This window comes from Mustela nigripes, chromosome 9, assembly GCF_022355385.1.
Source record: "Mustela nigripes isolate SB6536 chromosome 9, MUSNIG.SB6536, whole genome shotgun sequence".
Classification (NCBI taxonomy): domain Eukaryota; kingdom Metazoa; phylum Chordata; class Mammalia; order Carnivora; family Mustelidae; genus Mustela; species Mustela nigripes.
The window spans coordinates 79,480,033-79,497,516 of record NC_081565.1 but is presented as its reverse complement, the minus strand read 5'-3'; the positions used below and the strand labels follow the sequence as shown (position 1 = coordinate 79,497,516).

General features: G+C 42.4%; 1 protein-coding gene across 11 annotated transcripts in view; it reads right to left on the bottom strand.

The window, feature by feature from the left end:
• TRPM3 (transient receptor potential cation channel subfamily M member 3) overlaps positions 1–17,167 on the bottom strand; it is a 487,173-nt gene extending 470,006 nt beyond the window's left edge. For 6 of the 11 annotated variants that reach the window (XM_059411873.1, XM_059411875.1, XM_059411876.1 and 3 more), the window contains exon 1: positions 16,647–17,166. In XM_059411873.1, coding sequence (XP_059267856.1) covers positions 16,647–16,823 — 177 coding nt within the window. In that variant the 5' untranslated portion in view covers positions 16,824–17,166. Of the gene's footprint in view, positions 1–16,646 lie in introns of all 11 variants that reach the window. The other 5 variants (XM_059411872.1, XM_059411874.1, XM_059411882.1 and 2 more) reach the window with 4 other exon arrangements.
• Positions 17,168–17,484: the final 317 nt, after the last annotated feature.

Sequence of the window (17,484 nt, the reverse complement as noted above, 5' to 3'; positions counted from 1 at the left end):
CATTTCACAGGATGGGGAAACACATCCATGCCAGAGAAGCCCAGTTTGAAGTTGGAGAGTTTTGAGTCTAAAGGTCATGTGTTTGCTGTGCGAGGACAGCTGCGAATGCACGTTCACTCCTTCTCCCCAGAGACGCAGCACCATGAACAAGGGCAGAGTAAGCTCCTCACTCCCTCTGCCTAATATTCCAGAGCCGTCGGGAACAAGAGAAAGCGTTCCATGCCAGAGCTCCTCTTGACTAGAATTCTCCTAAGGCCATTCGATCACTCTGGAGGAAGACATTTTAAAATATACATAACAGGGGGCACTTGGGTGGCTCAGTTGGTTAAGCATCTCCTTCTGCTAAGGTCATGATCCCAGAGTCCTGGGATCAACCCCACATCAGGCTCTCTGCTCAGCAGGGAGGCTGCTTCCTCCTCTCTCCCTGCCTGCCTCTCTGCCTACTTGCGCACTCTCTCTATCTCTCTGTCAAATAAATAAAATCTTAAACAAAATAAAATAAAATATATGTAACAGGAGGTGCCTGGCTGGCTATGTCAGAAGAGCACACCACTCTTGATCTCGGGTCAAGAGTTCGAGCCCCACACTGGTTGTAGAGAACACTTAAATAAAAACTTCTCAAAAAATAAATAGAATGTATTCAACAGAATGAAACACTTGTCCATGAGGGGGCAGTTTGCAAAAGTGTCTGGATATGGAAAGTGAGTTTGCCACAGGCACCAAAAACAAAACAAAACAAAGGAAAAGCAGGTGCCTGGGTGGCTCAGTGAGTTAAGCCTCTACCTTAGGCTCAGGTCATGATCTCAGGGTCCTGGGATCGAGCCCCACATCATCAGGCTCTCTGCTCAGCTGGGAGCCTGCTCCCCTCTCTCTCTGCCTGCCTCTCTGCTTACTTGTGATCTCTCTCTCTCTGTGTCAAATAAATTAACAAAAACTTAAAAAAAAAAAAAGCCAAACAAAGGAAAAGCAAAGCGAGGGTCCCTCCTACAATGTAACTCTCTTAAGAAAGCATCCCGTGGCTGCTGAACCACTCTGCATTTAATGACTAACTCATCGGGGCTCGCCTCTGCATTTACACAGCTGGGGATGGCAGTGCTCTGGGCAGAGTTCTTTGAGGTAGTGGGTGAGGAGGTGGTGGCACTGAATTTCAACTTGAGCAGCCTCAACTGTGCGGACTGGTGGGGTACGAGCTGTACATCAGAGCAACGTACCCATACCCCACACCCACCACCCCAAGGAGCCCCACTTCTTGTCCCGGCATTCCCTTCATACTTTGTGCCTCCACGTGCTAGACTCCCTAGGAGGCTTCCTTGCCTTTGTATATGCCACTCTGCTTCTCTGGAATATTCTTTCTATTCCAACTTCCCTTAGAGATCCCTTCAATGCTTTGCTCTAGTAACTCCCCAGCTCGGTTTGGTGGCACTCATCTAGGCTCATCACTATGAAAACATCTCCCAAGCCATAGGGTCATCTCCAATTTGCTTGTCTGTCTCCCTAACTCCATTATTAGCTCCTTTCGATCAGGGTCTAGTATTTTTTCATCCTTGAATTTCTAATACCTTTGGTAGTTTGACACAAAGCAACATATGATTTTGGAATAAATGTGGTAAGCATGAATAAATGGGGGAGAAAAGCTAATTTTGCACTCTTGTTTTGATATGTGAATTGCTGTAGACCTAAAAACAAAATGCTCATTTTGACAGCATTCAATATGTATCAACTTTCCACCTCAAAAATGTCCACAGAAACAGGAATACTCCGATTAAAATGTTAATCCCTCTTACACTGAATTCCTTTAAGTGTCGTTAGTTAAAAAAAAATCCTAAGACTGTTCTCATATTCAGTTTACTATCTTATTGCTTTATTTTTAAAATATTTATTTATTTGACAGAGAGAGATCACAAATAGGCAGAGAGGCAGGCAGAGAGAGAGGAGGAAGCAGGCTCCCTGCTGAGCAGAGAGCCCGAGACGGGGCTCCGTCCCAGGACCCAGGGATCACGACCCGAGCCGAAGGCAGAGGCTTTAACCCACTGAGCCACCCAGACGCCCCTCCTATTGCTACTTCTAAACCACGTTATTCCGCTTTCTTTTCTCAGGGATATAGATTTGGGATGCTGCCATTTTACGAAGCCAGAAGAGTTGACAAAACCCATTAAAAGTCCCACACGACCTTTTAGCAGGCATGGAACCATAAACAAGGGAGAACTCCAGCAGAATTTGAGGTGACATAGGAGCCTATCACGCCATCTTGCAGTGGAACTCTAAAAGCATTTCTTCTGGACTTCAATGTACTCCAGTGAAGGAGAGATTCCTATGTTTCTAAGTTCATTAAGGCTCCTCCTCAGAAACACAGTTTATGGCCCTCCAGAATCAGGTTCTAGAGCTGGGAGTCCCTCTTCTCTTGTTACGTATTCGGAAAGGCACAGACTTGTTGAGTTTCACCTGCAGAGTGAAATCTTAGTTTGAGATGAACTGCAGTTTCAGGCCTGGGTGCCTTCCAGAATCATTAAGCTACTATGTATCTAGGGAGATCGCCACTAATTGAATTAGTTAAGCCTTGTGCCTACATCCACTCTATAGAGAATCCGTTTTGGCCCACATCACCCGCGGGAAGAATGGGTCTAGGTGGCCACATATTTATCTGGTGATTCAATTCCCCTACCGAGAGCCACATAGGCAAGGGTGGGTATCTGTCCAAACCCTGGTCAGTGAGATTCCACAGGAGAGGGAGAGAGACAAACTGGTGAGACATGAGGAATGCAACTGTAGGATCACGTAGTACAGAACGCTGTGGCAAGTGTTAGTAAAATATGGAGTAATGGATAAAGCTGGTCTACAAAGAAAAACCCAAGCATAGAGTAGATGGGCAAGAGGAGTGGAAATGAGACTCCATGGTACCTAAGAAAACTCGATGGTCTAGTTGGACCTCAGATGAAAAGAGAGAAGTGGAGGGGAGACACAAGATGGAAAGGAGTGCACACGACGGAATTCTGAATTGGGGATCAGAAAAGCCGCTAGTATGCTGCCTAACCTATCTGGGCTACATATACACACACACACACACACACATATATACACACATTTTTTTTTTTCAGCTAAAAAGGAGAGTAATTGTTTACTTGCTTTGCAGGGTGGCTGTGAAGTTCAGCTCCTTTGATGTAAAGCAAGGTACTCTGCAAATTGAAAAGAACTTTACAAATGTTCCATTTTAAAAACATTTCACTGGGTCTCCTGGGTAGCTCAACGGGTTAAGCCACTGCCTTTGGCTTGGGTCATGATCCCAGGATCCTGGGATTGAGTCCCGCATCGGGCTCTCTGCTCAGGAGGGAGCCTGCTTCCCTCTCTCTCTCTGCCTGCCTCTCCGCTTACTTGTGATCTCTCTGTCAAATAAATAAATACATTCTTTAAAAAAAAATAAATATAAAACCATTTCACTTTCCGTCTCTGTGCATTTCAATAGAGTTCTTGAAAAATACCATCTTTTGTAGGACTGGAACGTTCCTTTTTCTCAGAGCATTAGAAAACAAGGACCCCCTACAAACATTTGCTAAATGTGAGCTACATGGTGAGACATCAAGCCCACCACACACCACTCCCCAACAAGCATTACATTATTATAATTAATGAACCATTTACTCTCAGCTCTTTTAGATATTAAGGTAATTTTAAAATAACTAAGGACATACAATGACTTTCTCCCATTCCTACTCAATCCCAGAATGTTAGAGCTGTAAAGGACCTTAACAAGCATCTCAGAGTTGGCAAACTATAGCCCACAGCCCAAGTACCACTGCCCTCTATCTACAGCCAGTGAGCTAGGACTAGTTTTACATTTAAAAACAGTTGAAAACAATGAAAATAATGTTTTATGCCCTGCCACAATTATAGGAAATTCAATTGTCAGTCTGTCTTAGTCTCCTTAAGCTGCTGTAATAAAATAACAGAGCAGGTGGCTTATAAAAAAAAGAAATGCATTGCTCACAGTTCTAGAAGCAAAAGTTCAAGATCAGGGTGCCAGGATGGTCAGGTGAGGGCCCTCTTTTAAGTCAGAGACTTCTTGTGTCCTCACATGATGGAAAAGGCTAGGAAGCCTCTTTTACAAGTCACAAATCCCATTATAAGGGCCACCTTCAAGACTTAAGTACTTCCCAAAGTCCTCACCTACTCATATCATCACCTTTGGGGATCAGGATTTCAACGTGCAAATTTTCACCATATGAAGATTCAGACCATTGCACGGTATTCCCAGTAAGTTGTCCTGGAACATAGCTACACCCATTTATGCATTGTGTATGGCTGCTTTCTAGGCTACAGTGGCAGAGTTGAAAAACTGTGACAGAGACTGTATGACCTACAAAGCCATTTACAATGTGGTCTTTTATAGAAAAAGTTTGCCAACCATGATCTAATCCAATCTTGTCATTTTACAGATGAGGAAACTAAAGCCCTGAAAGATAAAATACTTATTCTCAGTAATTCAGCTAGCATATTATTTAAATGCAGAATCAAGGCTAAAATCTAGTTTTTCTGTCCATTTTTGATCATGCTGAATTTAATGACTGAAAAATTAGCTGTCATTAAACTTTTGTTTCTTTATGGCATTAGTTTTATTTGAATATAGTTGACACACCAGGTTATACTGGTTTTAGGTACATAATATACATAATATAGCTATATGTTATGCTACTCATCTTTAAATTATACAGGTTCCTTGTGCTAATTATTGGATTTATCTTAAAATCTTTGATTGCTCACATGAACTAGCTTCATACAAAAAATTCACCTTGAAGTAAAACGCTTTCGTGTGTTCATGGAAATGGATTTTCTATCTTATTATTCTTAAATAGTTCTAAGTAGAAGTTATTGTAGAACAAAATGATGATAAAAATTAAATATTTCACTGGATACATCAATCAAATAAAATATGCTCTGCTTTTAAATTACAAAGCAATAATGTATGGAACATTCAAACACTTTCAGACAAATTGGACCCACTGAATTTTCTTACAAGAGATGATTGACAATAAAATTGAGAAACGAGTTCCTTAGTCTTTCTATGTTTAGTGAATAGAACTCGACCAGTTAATTTCCCAAATGTAAGCTGAATTTCAGTCTTTTGTAAAATAAAAAAGGAAGTGTGTCTGAAGCTGAGCATCCCCATCCCATCACTGGAAGGTGTCTGTTGGGAAGCTGGTAAAATCAATTACCTACCCAGCTCTTAAAATATTCATCTTCAAGAGGTAATGTTTACAGCGTTGGTTCTCAACTGGGGGTGATTTTTGTCCCCCGACGGATATTTGGCAATGTATGGAGACATGTTTGATTGTCACAATGGGATGTGGGAGGAAGGTGCTCCTGGAATCTAGTCAATAAATCCAAACATATTGCTAAATATCCTACAATGCACAGGACAGAAAGCCTTACAACGAAGACTTATTCAGGGCAAAATGGCAGTAATATCATCATTGGGGAACCCTGTTTTAAAGGGAAATCACTAGGCTGGCCCAAAGCACTCAGCAATTACAACTTAAATTTCCAGAGCTTAAATGTCATTCACTCTTGAACTAGCACTATAGAGCAAATATGTTCTACAGATGCCTGTATAATAGTTCATTCTTTTAAATATTTTTATTCATTTCTTTATCCCAGAAAATAGATGGGAAAGCATGGAGATGATGCAAAACAATTTTTTTTTTTTTACTTTCTTCCCAGCTACTTCTTTTATTGATCTTAGCCAACCAGTACTAGGATAATTTTTCTAATGATTCTGGTATCTTTCCTAAAAAATTTATTTTGACTTTGATCTATTTTTTCCCAGTAGTTTATCAGGTAAACTACTGACTAATAAACTAAGACTTCTATTTGACTTGTATCCATAACAGCTGATATAGTAAAAATAACCTAATGCTAACAGAAAAAAAAATTCTAAGTCACATTTACCTTTAAATGGAAATGTCAGGATACTTCAATAGGATTATATCTTACCGTTATCTCTAGACACTCACAAGAGGCACATTTAAAGAAAGCAAGGGACATCTAGGTGGCTCAGTCAATTAAGTATCTGACCCTTGATTTCGGCTCAAGTCATGATCTCAGGGTCATGAGACGGAGCCCTGTGTAGGGCTCTGTGCTGAGTGTGGAGCCTGCTTAAGATTCTCTCCCTTTGGAACCCTCCTACATGGTTGGTGGGAATGCAAGCTGGTACAACCACTCTGGAAAACAGCATGAATGTGCCTCAAAAAGTTGAAAATAGAGCAACCTTACGACCCAGCAATTGCACTACTGGATATTTACCCTAAAGATACAAATGTAGTGATCTGAAGAGGCATGTGCACCCAAATGTTTATAGCAGCAATGTCCACAACAGCCAAACTATGGAAGGAACCTAGATGTCCATCAACAGATGAATGGATAAAGAAGATGTGGTACATATATACAATGGAATACTATGCAGCCATCAAAAGAAATGAAATCTTGCCATTTGCGACGACATGGATGGAACTACAGGGTATTATGCTTAGCAGAATAAGTCAATCAGAGAAAGACAACTATCATATGATCTCCCTGATATGAGGAAGTGGAGATGCAATGGCAGCGGGGGGAGGTTGGGGGGGTAGGAAAAGATTAAATGAAGCAAGATGGGATCGGGAGGGAGACAAACCAAAAGAGACTCTTAATGTCACAAAACAAACTGAGGGGAGGGGCTAGGGAGAGGGTGGTTGGGTTACGGACATTGGGGAGGTTATGTGCTATGGTGAGTGCTGTGAAGTGTGTAAACCTGGCGATTCACAGACCTGTACCCCTGGGGCTAATAATACATTATATGTTTATAAAAATTTTTTTTTTAATTTATTAAAAAAAAAAATTCTCTCCCTTTGTCCCTATCCCCTCGATTATACTCTCTCATGCTCTCGTTCTCTCTCAAAAAATAAAAAATAAAAAAATGAAGAATGGCCCAGCAAGACAACTATGTAGAACAGCACTGCCTCTAATTCACATCCAATAACATTATTAAAGGTAATATGTTAAAGTCTCTTACATCACAAATTAAGGAATGTCCTTTGTCCAACATAATTGATAGATGAGGTAATTACAATCTCTCACTTTCTCTTTCAGCAAGTATTTTCAAAGCAGGTATCAGGTGCTATCTATTTACAGTTTCTCTCTTGAGTATGTAATTCTATTCTGCATCACTTTAACTGAGTATTAATTATTGGTTCAATTCCTTAACTAATCATCCAATTTGGGGAACACACGAAGTATATCTACTCAAGCTCAATGTTTTCTTTAATTAGACAAAAATGCCAAGACCCTGTAATAGCATTTGGTTCTTTTGTGTAATAACTTCAGAGAACTGCATCAAGAGCATAGTTACCTACTTGGACATTTCCCCGGTCAACTGTAATTCACCTAGCACTCAAAATATTCTCAGCCCTTTGCCAAATGCACACACCAAATTGTCTAAAATATGAATCCCATGGGTTGAAAGAACTAATATTACAACATACTAAAAGCAAGATAGAAATGCCCACTGATTTTTAGGGACATGCATACAAGTAGAGCCTAATCTGGTTTTTGGGATTCAGGAGAATTTTTCCTAAATTCATCCAGCTCACCTGAGTTCTGTCTTCAAATATGGGCAGGAGTTGGGTAGGAGGCGTGACTCAGACTTCCCAGGTAGTAGAAAGAGCGTGTGCAAAAAGCCCAGCTAGAAGGAATGTCGAGGTTTGAGGAAGGAAAGACAAAATATAAAGGTCAAGAAGTAGGCAAAGGACTGGTCAATGAGGATGCTTCGTACCACAAGAAGGGTCTTAGATTTTAGTCTACATGAGAAAGGGAACCACTGAAGAATGTCAAATATGGCAACATCCTACTCTTACTTGCATTGCAAGTGGACCACTCTGGTGACTGTGGGAAGGATCAATTTGAAGTAGACAACTACAGTATTTTGGATCCAAGAATAAGAGACTAATCTTGGGAGCTATGGATAGACAGAAGGAGTAGAGCAGAGACATATTTATGAGGAAACCTGGCAGAACGAATCGGCTGGTAATGGCAGGGATGAGAGCCAACAAAGGAAAAGGCACAAACCCAGGTTTTGCAGTTCAGACAACCTGGGGAATGGGTGACGGTAAACGGGAGACAGAAGGAGAAGCAGCAGATATAAAGGAGTCACAATTAATTCAGCAATGGCTGAACGATTAGAGCAAATGTTAGACTTATTAAAGTCTGCTGCAGCTGAAACCATGTAAGTATGTTGTTTCTTCACGTAAACAGAGGTTGATAGGTCATGCTTTATTTTTCTAAAAAAGATTTCTTTTAGAGAGAAAGCAAAAGAGAGCGGGGGGGGGGGGGGGGTGTCGAGGAAGAGAGAGAGAATCCTCAAATACTGACTGCCCACTGAGTGCAGAGTCCAAAGCAGGGCTCGATCCCACAACTGTGAAATCATGACCTGAGCAGAAATCAAGAGTCAGACGCCTAACCTACTGAGCCAACCAGGTGCCCCTCCTCATCTTTTCTTTTATTACAGGATACCACTTACCTACTGTACATTTATAATACCCAAACTAGCTCCCTCCATGATCCCTTAGGGGAGCCTGGGTGGCTCAGTGGGTTAAGCCTCCACCTTAAGCTCAGGTCATGATCTCAGGGTCCTGGGATCGAGCCCCACATGGGGCTCTCTGCTCAGTGGGGAGCCTGCTACCTCTTCTCTCCTCTCTCTCTCTGCCTCTCTGCCTGCTTGTGATCTCTGTCAAATAAATAAATAAAATCTTTAAAAAAAAAAAAAAGAAACAATTGTGAAAGTCATCCAATGCTCTAGGAATGTGGGGACTTTTAAGATATGGAAACATTACGGGCCTATATACACTTAGAGAGACTGTGTGCTCAATTTCTAACCATGAAAATCAGATACTGAGGTGTGGTCCTACCAGAGGCATGATTTTAATGAGTCCATGTCTCTTTACTTAAGTGTCACACTTCAGAAGACAGAGCTTCGAAATATTACAATGCATACGGTTCATCTGCCTTGCTTGTTAAAATGCGAATGCTCAAGGTCCTTCCCGGTGTTGATCTTAGTTGGTTTGGGTGGAATCCCAAGAAATGGATTCTGTAACCGGGAGTCTTGGACCACACTTGGAGAAACGCTTCAAGGGTTCATTTGGTGGATACATCTTCTTCCAAGGCAATTGAACATAGAAGGTGTTGCTGTTAACAGATTTATAAATAGAATCACTCCTGCCTTCCTTCCCTCCTAGTCATCCATCCATCCACTCTCGAAAAATCTTTAATTATTTGGAGGAGAAGAAGTAAAAATTATCAGTTCTATCCCAAATCTGCAATTACTATGCATGTGCCTCTGAAAATGGAGGTAGAGGGCAGCCCCTGGTTGGTGCATTTCCAAATGTTTTTAAAAATAAATTATGCGTGATAAACAGAAAAATGCAATATCCCTCTCCTAGAGATTTTGTTAGGTCTGCCCCCACTCATCACAGCCGTTACATTAGTGTATCTTTCCCCTATGCTTGAGGGCCAAGAAAAATTTGTTCAGCTCAGCTTTCCTTCTTTAAGAATTAATATTGGGAATTATTTTAAGAAAAATTTCAAGTATAAAATTAATTTTAACTTTGAAAGGGTTTTTCCAAATGAAAGCCCCGAATGTTCTCTTCCTCCCCTCCCAGTTCCAGTCCAGATTCTCCTCTGTCCTTGGTTTTTGAAGGCTGTAGGGTAGAGTGGGTGGGGCGAGTGGGGAGCAACTCTACCACTGTAGACATTGGCCATGGCCGCTTTGGCCTTGGCCCCCAAGTGAACAGGCCACGACTCACTTGGTACAACCACATCCCACTGGAATCAAAGGAACATGCACTTGAATGACCTCTGCCATCCGAAGGGCACAGGGGAAAGATAAAGGGGGCCTAGACAAGACACTGCAGAATTCTCACCATACACACCGTCTCTGGGAGCTCCGGTTCACAAAGCTCCGGGTGAATTCCAGAGAACGGAAACATCTGAAATCCGATGTCCTGTGACTGAGAACAACTTGAGACAAAAACGGAGAAATACACAAATAAACGAAACCGAAAAAGAGGGACAACCTTTCCTCCAGACTGTTTTGTCATCTACCCATCAAAACAGGGCAGCTGAACTCAATTTGCTTCTTTATCTATAAATGACTGCTCATGATTAAATTCTGAAAACCTGGGAACTGTTTACGTAAAACCTTTTGCTCTCACTGTTGACTATCACAAAATCTGTTCTGCCCAGATGCCAGCATAGGAAAGGGCATTTAATCTAGTTTCCCTCCAGCTGAGCTGAATCTGTGTCGGCTTTTCTCCTTGCATGGTCCTTCTAAGAGCTGTTCCCATCAGAATCACTGAAGAGCTTGTTAAAATGCAAATTCCCAGGCCCACCACCTACCTACTAATTTGGGGGTGGACTTGGGCATTTGCTCCCCAGCTCTCCGGGGGATTCCTAAGCATCCCCAGGATTCCACACACTAGCACTGTTTCTTTACTCTTCAATAAACACTTACTGAATACTTTTTTTTTTAATTTGTCAGCCAGAGCTGTCAAACTCCTTTCCCTGTCAGCAATAGAGAGGAAGGAAGGGTCCGATCTAGCCGCCTGCAGCTGAGGTTACACCAACAAGATGAGGGAAAATCCACTTGGAGAGGCAGTGCTCGCCTGAGCAGCCGGAAGTCCGGTCTACAGCAAGGCAGAGCCCTCTCCCTGGGGACAGAGCTTGCCTGGGACTCCACAAGTCATCGCGGAGCCAGGGGGCCCCGGACTCAGACCCCCAGCCACATTCTCCCTCTTTCCCCAGCGACCACAACGTTCAGCCTTTTTTGCTGTGGGAGACGGCCCCAGAAGACAGAGCTCTCCAGAGAGACAAGGAGGGTTTCTGGTTGCCTCAGGAATTTCCGTCAGGCTGCCCGAGGAACATTTCACAAAGAAGGCAAGTCACATGGTGAGTGCTCGGCAGCCGGAATCAAGCCACCATCTGAAACACACCAGACAGATTCTCTCTCTCTCTCCCGGGTTTCAGTTGAGCACATTTTTCTTTTCTTTTTTTTCTCTTCTCTCTCTCATTTTCTTAAAGGGAATATGAGGCTGGCTTGCCGAGATGAAAAGCCCGAAGTTTCTTTATTAGTAGCCCTTCACATTTTCCCTGGCAACCCACTGTGTTGGCCTAAAAGCAGTTGATTCTGCAAGTGTCTCATCTTGAAGGCACTTACTTAGTGGAACGGCCCCTCAGACACTCCCTGACCTTGCTCGCCACGGCTCACCGACATGTCTAGATAGAACAGGTGTGTGTTTTCTGTCCTGTGCTGGATATTTAACCGCTGCTCACGAGGAGGTGGCTCAGGAGTGCCTCGTTCTGGCTAAGCAAAAACAGTCTGGTTTACTGAGATTCCTCTATGTGCCATGTAAAAATTCGGGATTTTAGATGTGAAAAGGAGACCTTGGAAGTGTTAAATTTAAAACACACATTGAAATGAATCTCAGTCTAGGGGCACCTGGGTGGCACCTGGGCACCTGGGTGGCGCCTCTGCCTTCAGCTCAGGTCATGATCTCAGGGTCCTGGGATCGAGCTCTCTGCTTGGCAGGGAGTCTGCTTCCTCCTCACTGCCTGCCCCTCTGCCTACTTGTGATGTCTGTCTGTCAAATAAATAAATAAATAAATAACATCTTAAAAAAGAAATTTAAGAAAAAAAAAAAAAGAAATCTCAATCTAATTGTTTCCTACAAGTTCGAGACCATCAAAGGGAAGTCAATTTCCAGAATGCCTGGTATCAACTACAGAAGACAGACTCAATTCATCTTGTTGTAAGGATCTCACTATGATTCAGGGACAGCATGATGGACACTGGTTACTCTTACAAGGAATTATAGATGTAGAAAACCTCAGCAGAATTTATGTTCACCTGGTAGACTACCTTGATCACTACTCTCAATTACTTCCTTTTTGTGACCCAGTTCACTTTCATTAATCCTTTGGCTAATACTATGAAAGAAAGGAGAAGAGAGAAAAACGTGAGCCTTTTGACTGGATTCCAAAAAATTAGCAGTTTATTATGCATACAATCTAAAAAAATATATTAGAAGAGATATTCCTGATTACATATTATTCATCCTAAAGTGTTCTGTGATCAAGCAGTGACTGGGGCTCATACTCCTCAATGACATGGGGTTATTTTTTTTCTCAATCCCACTAGAAGAACTGACATCCCCTTTCTAACTCAACAAAGAGGAACCACAAAATGAGAAGGTCTGTCCTCCCTTCTCAAGACTCTTCTCAGATGGGGGACCTCTAACCAATGATCAACCAAAGATCTAACCAAAGATCAAAACTCAGAACTTAGCCTCAATTCCTCCCTTCGCCACAATGAATCAAGTGTTAAGCCCTGTTTATGTTACCTCCATTCCTACTGCCTTAGCCCACCTCCTCATCAACTGTCTGGGTCTCCAACTTGACCTCCAAGCTTTTGATCCTACCATCTTCTATCCATTCCCGACAGTCTAGCCGGAACAATGTATTTAATGCCTCAATCTGGAAGTCTGCTAACGTCCCTTTGGGGTACTCCATCATTTTCAGGATAATGATCAAACATCTTAGCTTAGCAGCTAGAGCCCTCTATGATTTTAAGAGCTGCTGAATGTTCTAGTTCTCTTCTATTTGAATATCCAATCCAGACGAACTAAGAGAGTATGTGCTTTCATACCCACAGAAGATGGTGGCCTTGACCACGTGGAATTTTAGCACTGGATCCAAGTCAAGACCTAACCATTCATTTTAAAGAAGAGGGCACTCCCTCCCAATGACTCTTAATCTCACAAAACAATCTGAGGGTTGCTGGGGGGAGGGGGTTTGGGAGAAGGGGGTGGGATTATGGACATTGGGGAGGGTTTGTGCTTTGGTGAGTGCTGTGAAGTGTGTAAACCTGGTGATTCACAGACCTGTACCCCTGGGGATAAAAATATATGTTTATAAAAAATAAAAAATTTAAAAAAAATAAAATAAAGAAGAGGGCACTAAGTTACCAAGAGTTTAAGTAAGTTACCCAAGGTAACACAGGTGGTTAGAAACAAAACACATTTAGGATCCAATGTTTAGGTCTAACCCTGCAGAATATAATTTCTTTAATCTATTTTGACATTGCTCTAAGTACGAAAGCAGATTCCTTCTCAGTATAAAACTCTGAATATCCTAAAATGATAGGTCTTGGTCTTGGTCTTGAAGGACAAACTGACTTAAATGTTTGTATCTAAAATCTGTTCAAAGTATAGAGCTTCCCTTTCCCCTAGAGCAATCCATTTTCAGAAGCCTTCTCTTCAATAAGTCCACTGAGACATCAATACAAAGCTCTCTGCCCTAAAATTAATCTCCAAATTCATCGTTAAGTCACCAAAATAAAAATCTCCCAAATAAAACAAAAGCAGAGGCAGACCTAATAATGAATATGAAATATGCTAACGTTCTGTCACTGAAATTAACTTGACTTCTTGTGATTAGCAAGATGATATCTTAAAACACAAGAATGAAGCAAAAGACAACTGAAGAGAAATAGTCTGGACAGGGTCCCATTTGAAATGTATCCGTTTGAAAACAGCCTCTGTCTTTTGGCTATCATCACCACGAGCCTGTCCAAAAATTCATTTTCAAATGTTATTTCCAAGTGCAATCTCAAATTCAAAATGTGAGTTGGTTGGCATGTTCAAAATTTGCTCTGAGATGGACAAAGCAACAAATGAGATGTTTTCAGAAGGAATAATAAGTATATTCCAACATTCATTCATTGAGTTTAATTCATGCTTCAGATGCCAGCCTTCCCCTTCTAATTCCTTTGTATCCTGTTTCTATTAGGAAATAGGGAAAATAGGATTATAAAGCCATTTCTAAATATTAACATGGTACTGAAGTAAGTTAGCAAAGGAACATATACATTCTCAAGGAGAGGGCAGGGAGGGAAGGTGGCTTGAGCCCAGTCTGTGAGAAATGGTGAGTGATCCGAGGTTAGCTAAATCCGACCATTACCGTCACATCCTCTGCGGTGTTACTGACAACAAGTCAGAGCACTGGAAAAAAACATATGACATCAGAAAAATGCTTGGAAGGGGACCAAAAATTACCTGTTGAATAGGAGAAATGGGTTTGTTAGCTTGTGATTTCATAGACTCTCGGATGCCCAGAGAAGGCATCCACTAAATCACCATGGTGGCAGTGGTGTGGGGGAGGGAGAAGAGGAGACTGGCAAAGGAGGGAGGGGAATGAGAAAGAACTGTGAAGAATCACAGTTACTAAATATTTAATTTATAAACTAAACCAGGAAGAACACAGACCAAAAGATGCAAAGGATTACTCAGGAACTTCTAATTTATATATAAATGGAAATACGAAAGCAGGGCAAGGATACATAGGGACTAGCAAAGCAGGTAAGACAGCAGCAATCCAAAGGAGGCCAAATTATATGAAATCCATATCCAGAACGTTGGTGATATAAAACTGAATAAACCAAAGTAGCTTTCCTTTCTTTTTAAGTATTGCTGGAAGAATCTGGTGTCACTTTCTTTTTTTAAAGAGTTTGAAATATGTTCACTATCTGAAGTTTCCTAGGATAGGTACGATCTTTCAAAAATACAGATGTCATTTGGAAAGGAACTTCTCTAGTAACACACATCCTGTCTTTCATGTATTGAGAGACTCAGAAGGACACTCATCAGTACACTTTATTAGATGAATTGTTATAAAGTACCATGTTAAAAAAGCATGGTAGGAGCCAACTGTACACCAATCACAGTATTGGTATAACATTGACAATGCCTGCTGGTAGAGAGCATCAACAGTGGTTTCCATTAAAAAAGACAACAGCTGTTCTCAAAATAAGTAATCTACCTCAAATACATACTTCTCTGCTGGTTTTGTCACTATGGAATGATGAATAAAGTTTTCCATTAAAAAAAAAAACTAGAGTATTAATGAATAATATATTGAGAGTGCTATTTTGCACATGCCTGTTAAGAAGGTCATTATGTAAGTTAAAAAGCATTATTGGGGGGTGGGGGGTAGGGCCAATGAATGACTTCAAGTGAAAAATGTTTCTCATTGCACATGGGATTGCTAGAGTCAATTTTCTCAGTCCTTGTTGGATTTGCCAAGACATCTTTTGCCCCAGACCCTTGATTCAACAGTGATTCTGAAGGAAAAATTATATTCATTTGTTTCCTTTCCTGGCCTCATTCTCTCTCATGCCCTATCACACATGTTGTTCCTATACAGCAAAAACACTTACACCCAAGGACGCTTCTCTCCCACTCCTTATTCCCAAATTGGCTTTTCCTCCTCAATACTCTCTTAGGGAGGCAAACCATCGCCATGACAACATTATGGTGGGGCTTTGAACAGGACATGGGGCAGCCTTTGTCAAAGTTAACATGGGGTTTTTGCTGGACAGGATAAAGAAAACTCGGACCGTGGGTAATGCTCCCTTGTGAGCTGCTTAGCTGCACAGAACTAACTGTCCATATCTAACTTGACCCAACCAAACCACAGCCTTAACAAAGAAGAAAGAAAAAAAAAAAAGGAAAAAGAAAAAAAATGCTGCAAGTGTCATTTATTTAGGACTAATTCCTTAATCCTCTGTTGTGGTCAATTACGCTCAATATCCAGTGGTCATTACATCACGGTATCATATTAATATGGAAAAGAGAATAAGGAACTTTGCCTTTTTAACTTCACGTGGATGTGGGACTTCCAGAGACACCTACTTTTCCCAAATAAGTGTTAGTACATTCTCTCCTCTAGGGAAAAATACTTGTTTTCTGCACCTTTTAAATTTCGTGGGATTTTTCTTCCCTATGTGGCAGATGATGAAGATGAATTATTACGCAGTTGTGGGGACTTTTCCCGGATCTTTAACATACCAGCCTCCAGAGAGAGGAGTGCTGCAAACACAAGGTGACAATTCTGAGCCCAGGTGTAGTCCCATTCTTTTGTGTAACTCAGAGCAGAAGCTCAAGGATTACGTTCAACATATATTTAACAACACTTTCCCACTAGGGCTTCACGGAGGAGACGAAAATTATCACACCTTTCTAAAAACAAGGACGCCTAAGAAGTCACCCACTGATGAGATTCATTCTTTGTCTTTACCTGAGCGACCACCTAAGGACACGGGGCTTTTAAAATAGTGAGGAGAATCCTTTGTTCTCTCAGGTTCCATTTAAAGGGAAAGTGGGTCGAAGGGCTTCCCCAGGGAGCGGGGTGGGGATAAAAAACCACAAGGAAGAGCCAAACACCCAGGAGTAAGAGATTTCACTCCCACTATGGTTCCCACCCTCCCGAAGAAGTTAATTAATTCTATTTCAGGGATGTTTAGGGCGGGGGGCTGAAGGGGGAGAGCACTCAGGCAGCCCATTCTCTGCCATCATACTCTCATTCTCAATGTGGCTCAGACCATCTCTCCTCCTGACACCATGGGGTGGGGGCGGGCGATGGACCGCTGAGAGCCTCTCTCCAGCCTTAGGCAATGGAGCCGATACCATAAGCGTTTGTGCTCCCCAAAAGGTGTGTCCCAGCCCAAGTGCGAAGTTGGGTATTTAGACCTGAAAAGCACAATTAGAGCCATTCAAAGCAGCAAGTTACAGTACCTTCAGAAGTCTGACAGATGGGAGAAAGGCCGCGTGGCACAGCTTCCGGATGGTCCAGTTTAGGGGACGAGGAGCATCAGTCTGATTCATGACCCCTTCCAAATTCCACCGGGAGAACCAAAAACTGCAACCCTGAGCAATGCCTAGAAAACAAACGGTCCCCCACGGCCTTGGCATCCCATGGTCATCTCCACACCTGCAAATTCCATCAGGGCAGAGGCTTGCTGGAACTTGGGAGACTAGTCAAGTGGCGTTGCCTGAGCCACGGAACCTTCTTAAGAAAGCCACCTCCCCTCTCCCTGCAGCCGTGCTCATGCATACCAAATGTGGCTGAATGGAGGCACACTGCCTGCTGCTTCGGGGAGGGGATGCACGGTTTTGAAGGAGAAGGACAGCCTGCGCGAACCAGCCTGTGGTCGCAGCGAGAGCAGCCCGCTCCGAACGCGCGCTCCCTCTGCGGCTCTCCTCCCAGCGAACGCAAGTCAGGCACTGGGGGAGAACCCGGGCCATTTGCTCTGCTCTCGCTTGCTTTGGGGGGGAGCCAGGAGGAGACCAAGAGGGAAAATCAATAAAGCCAGAACGGGCAACTTGCACTTTCTGGCACAAAGCATCTTTGGGGGGCTGGAAACTGGCACGAGGGGAGGGGCTAGGACCCAGAGGGAGAAGCGATGCCTCCGAATGATAAGATAAACACTCGCCTTTTGATTTATGTGACCGAAGAAATGGAGAGCTGTTGTAAAATGGATCTATAGTAAAAGGGATCTCTGTCGTGTTCCCGGGATTTTTATTAACTGTGACCGAAGGTCCTCGCCCTGATATCCACACATTGTATCCATGA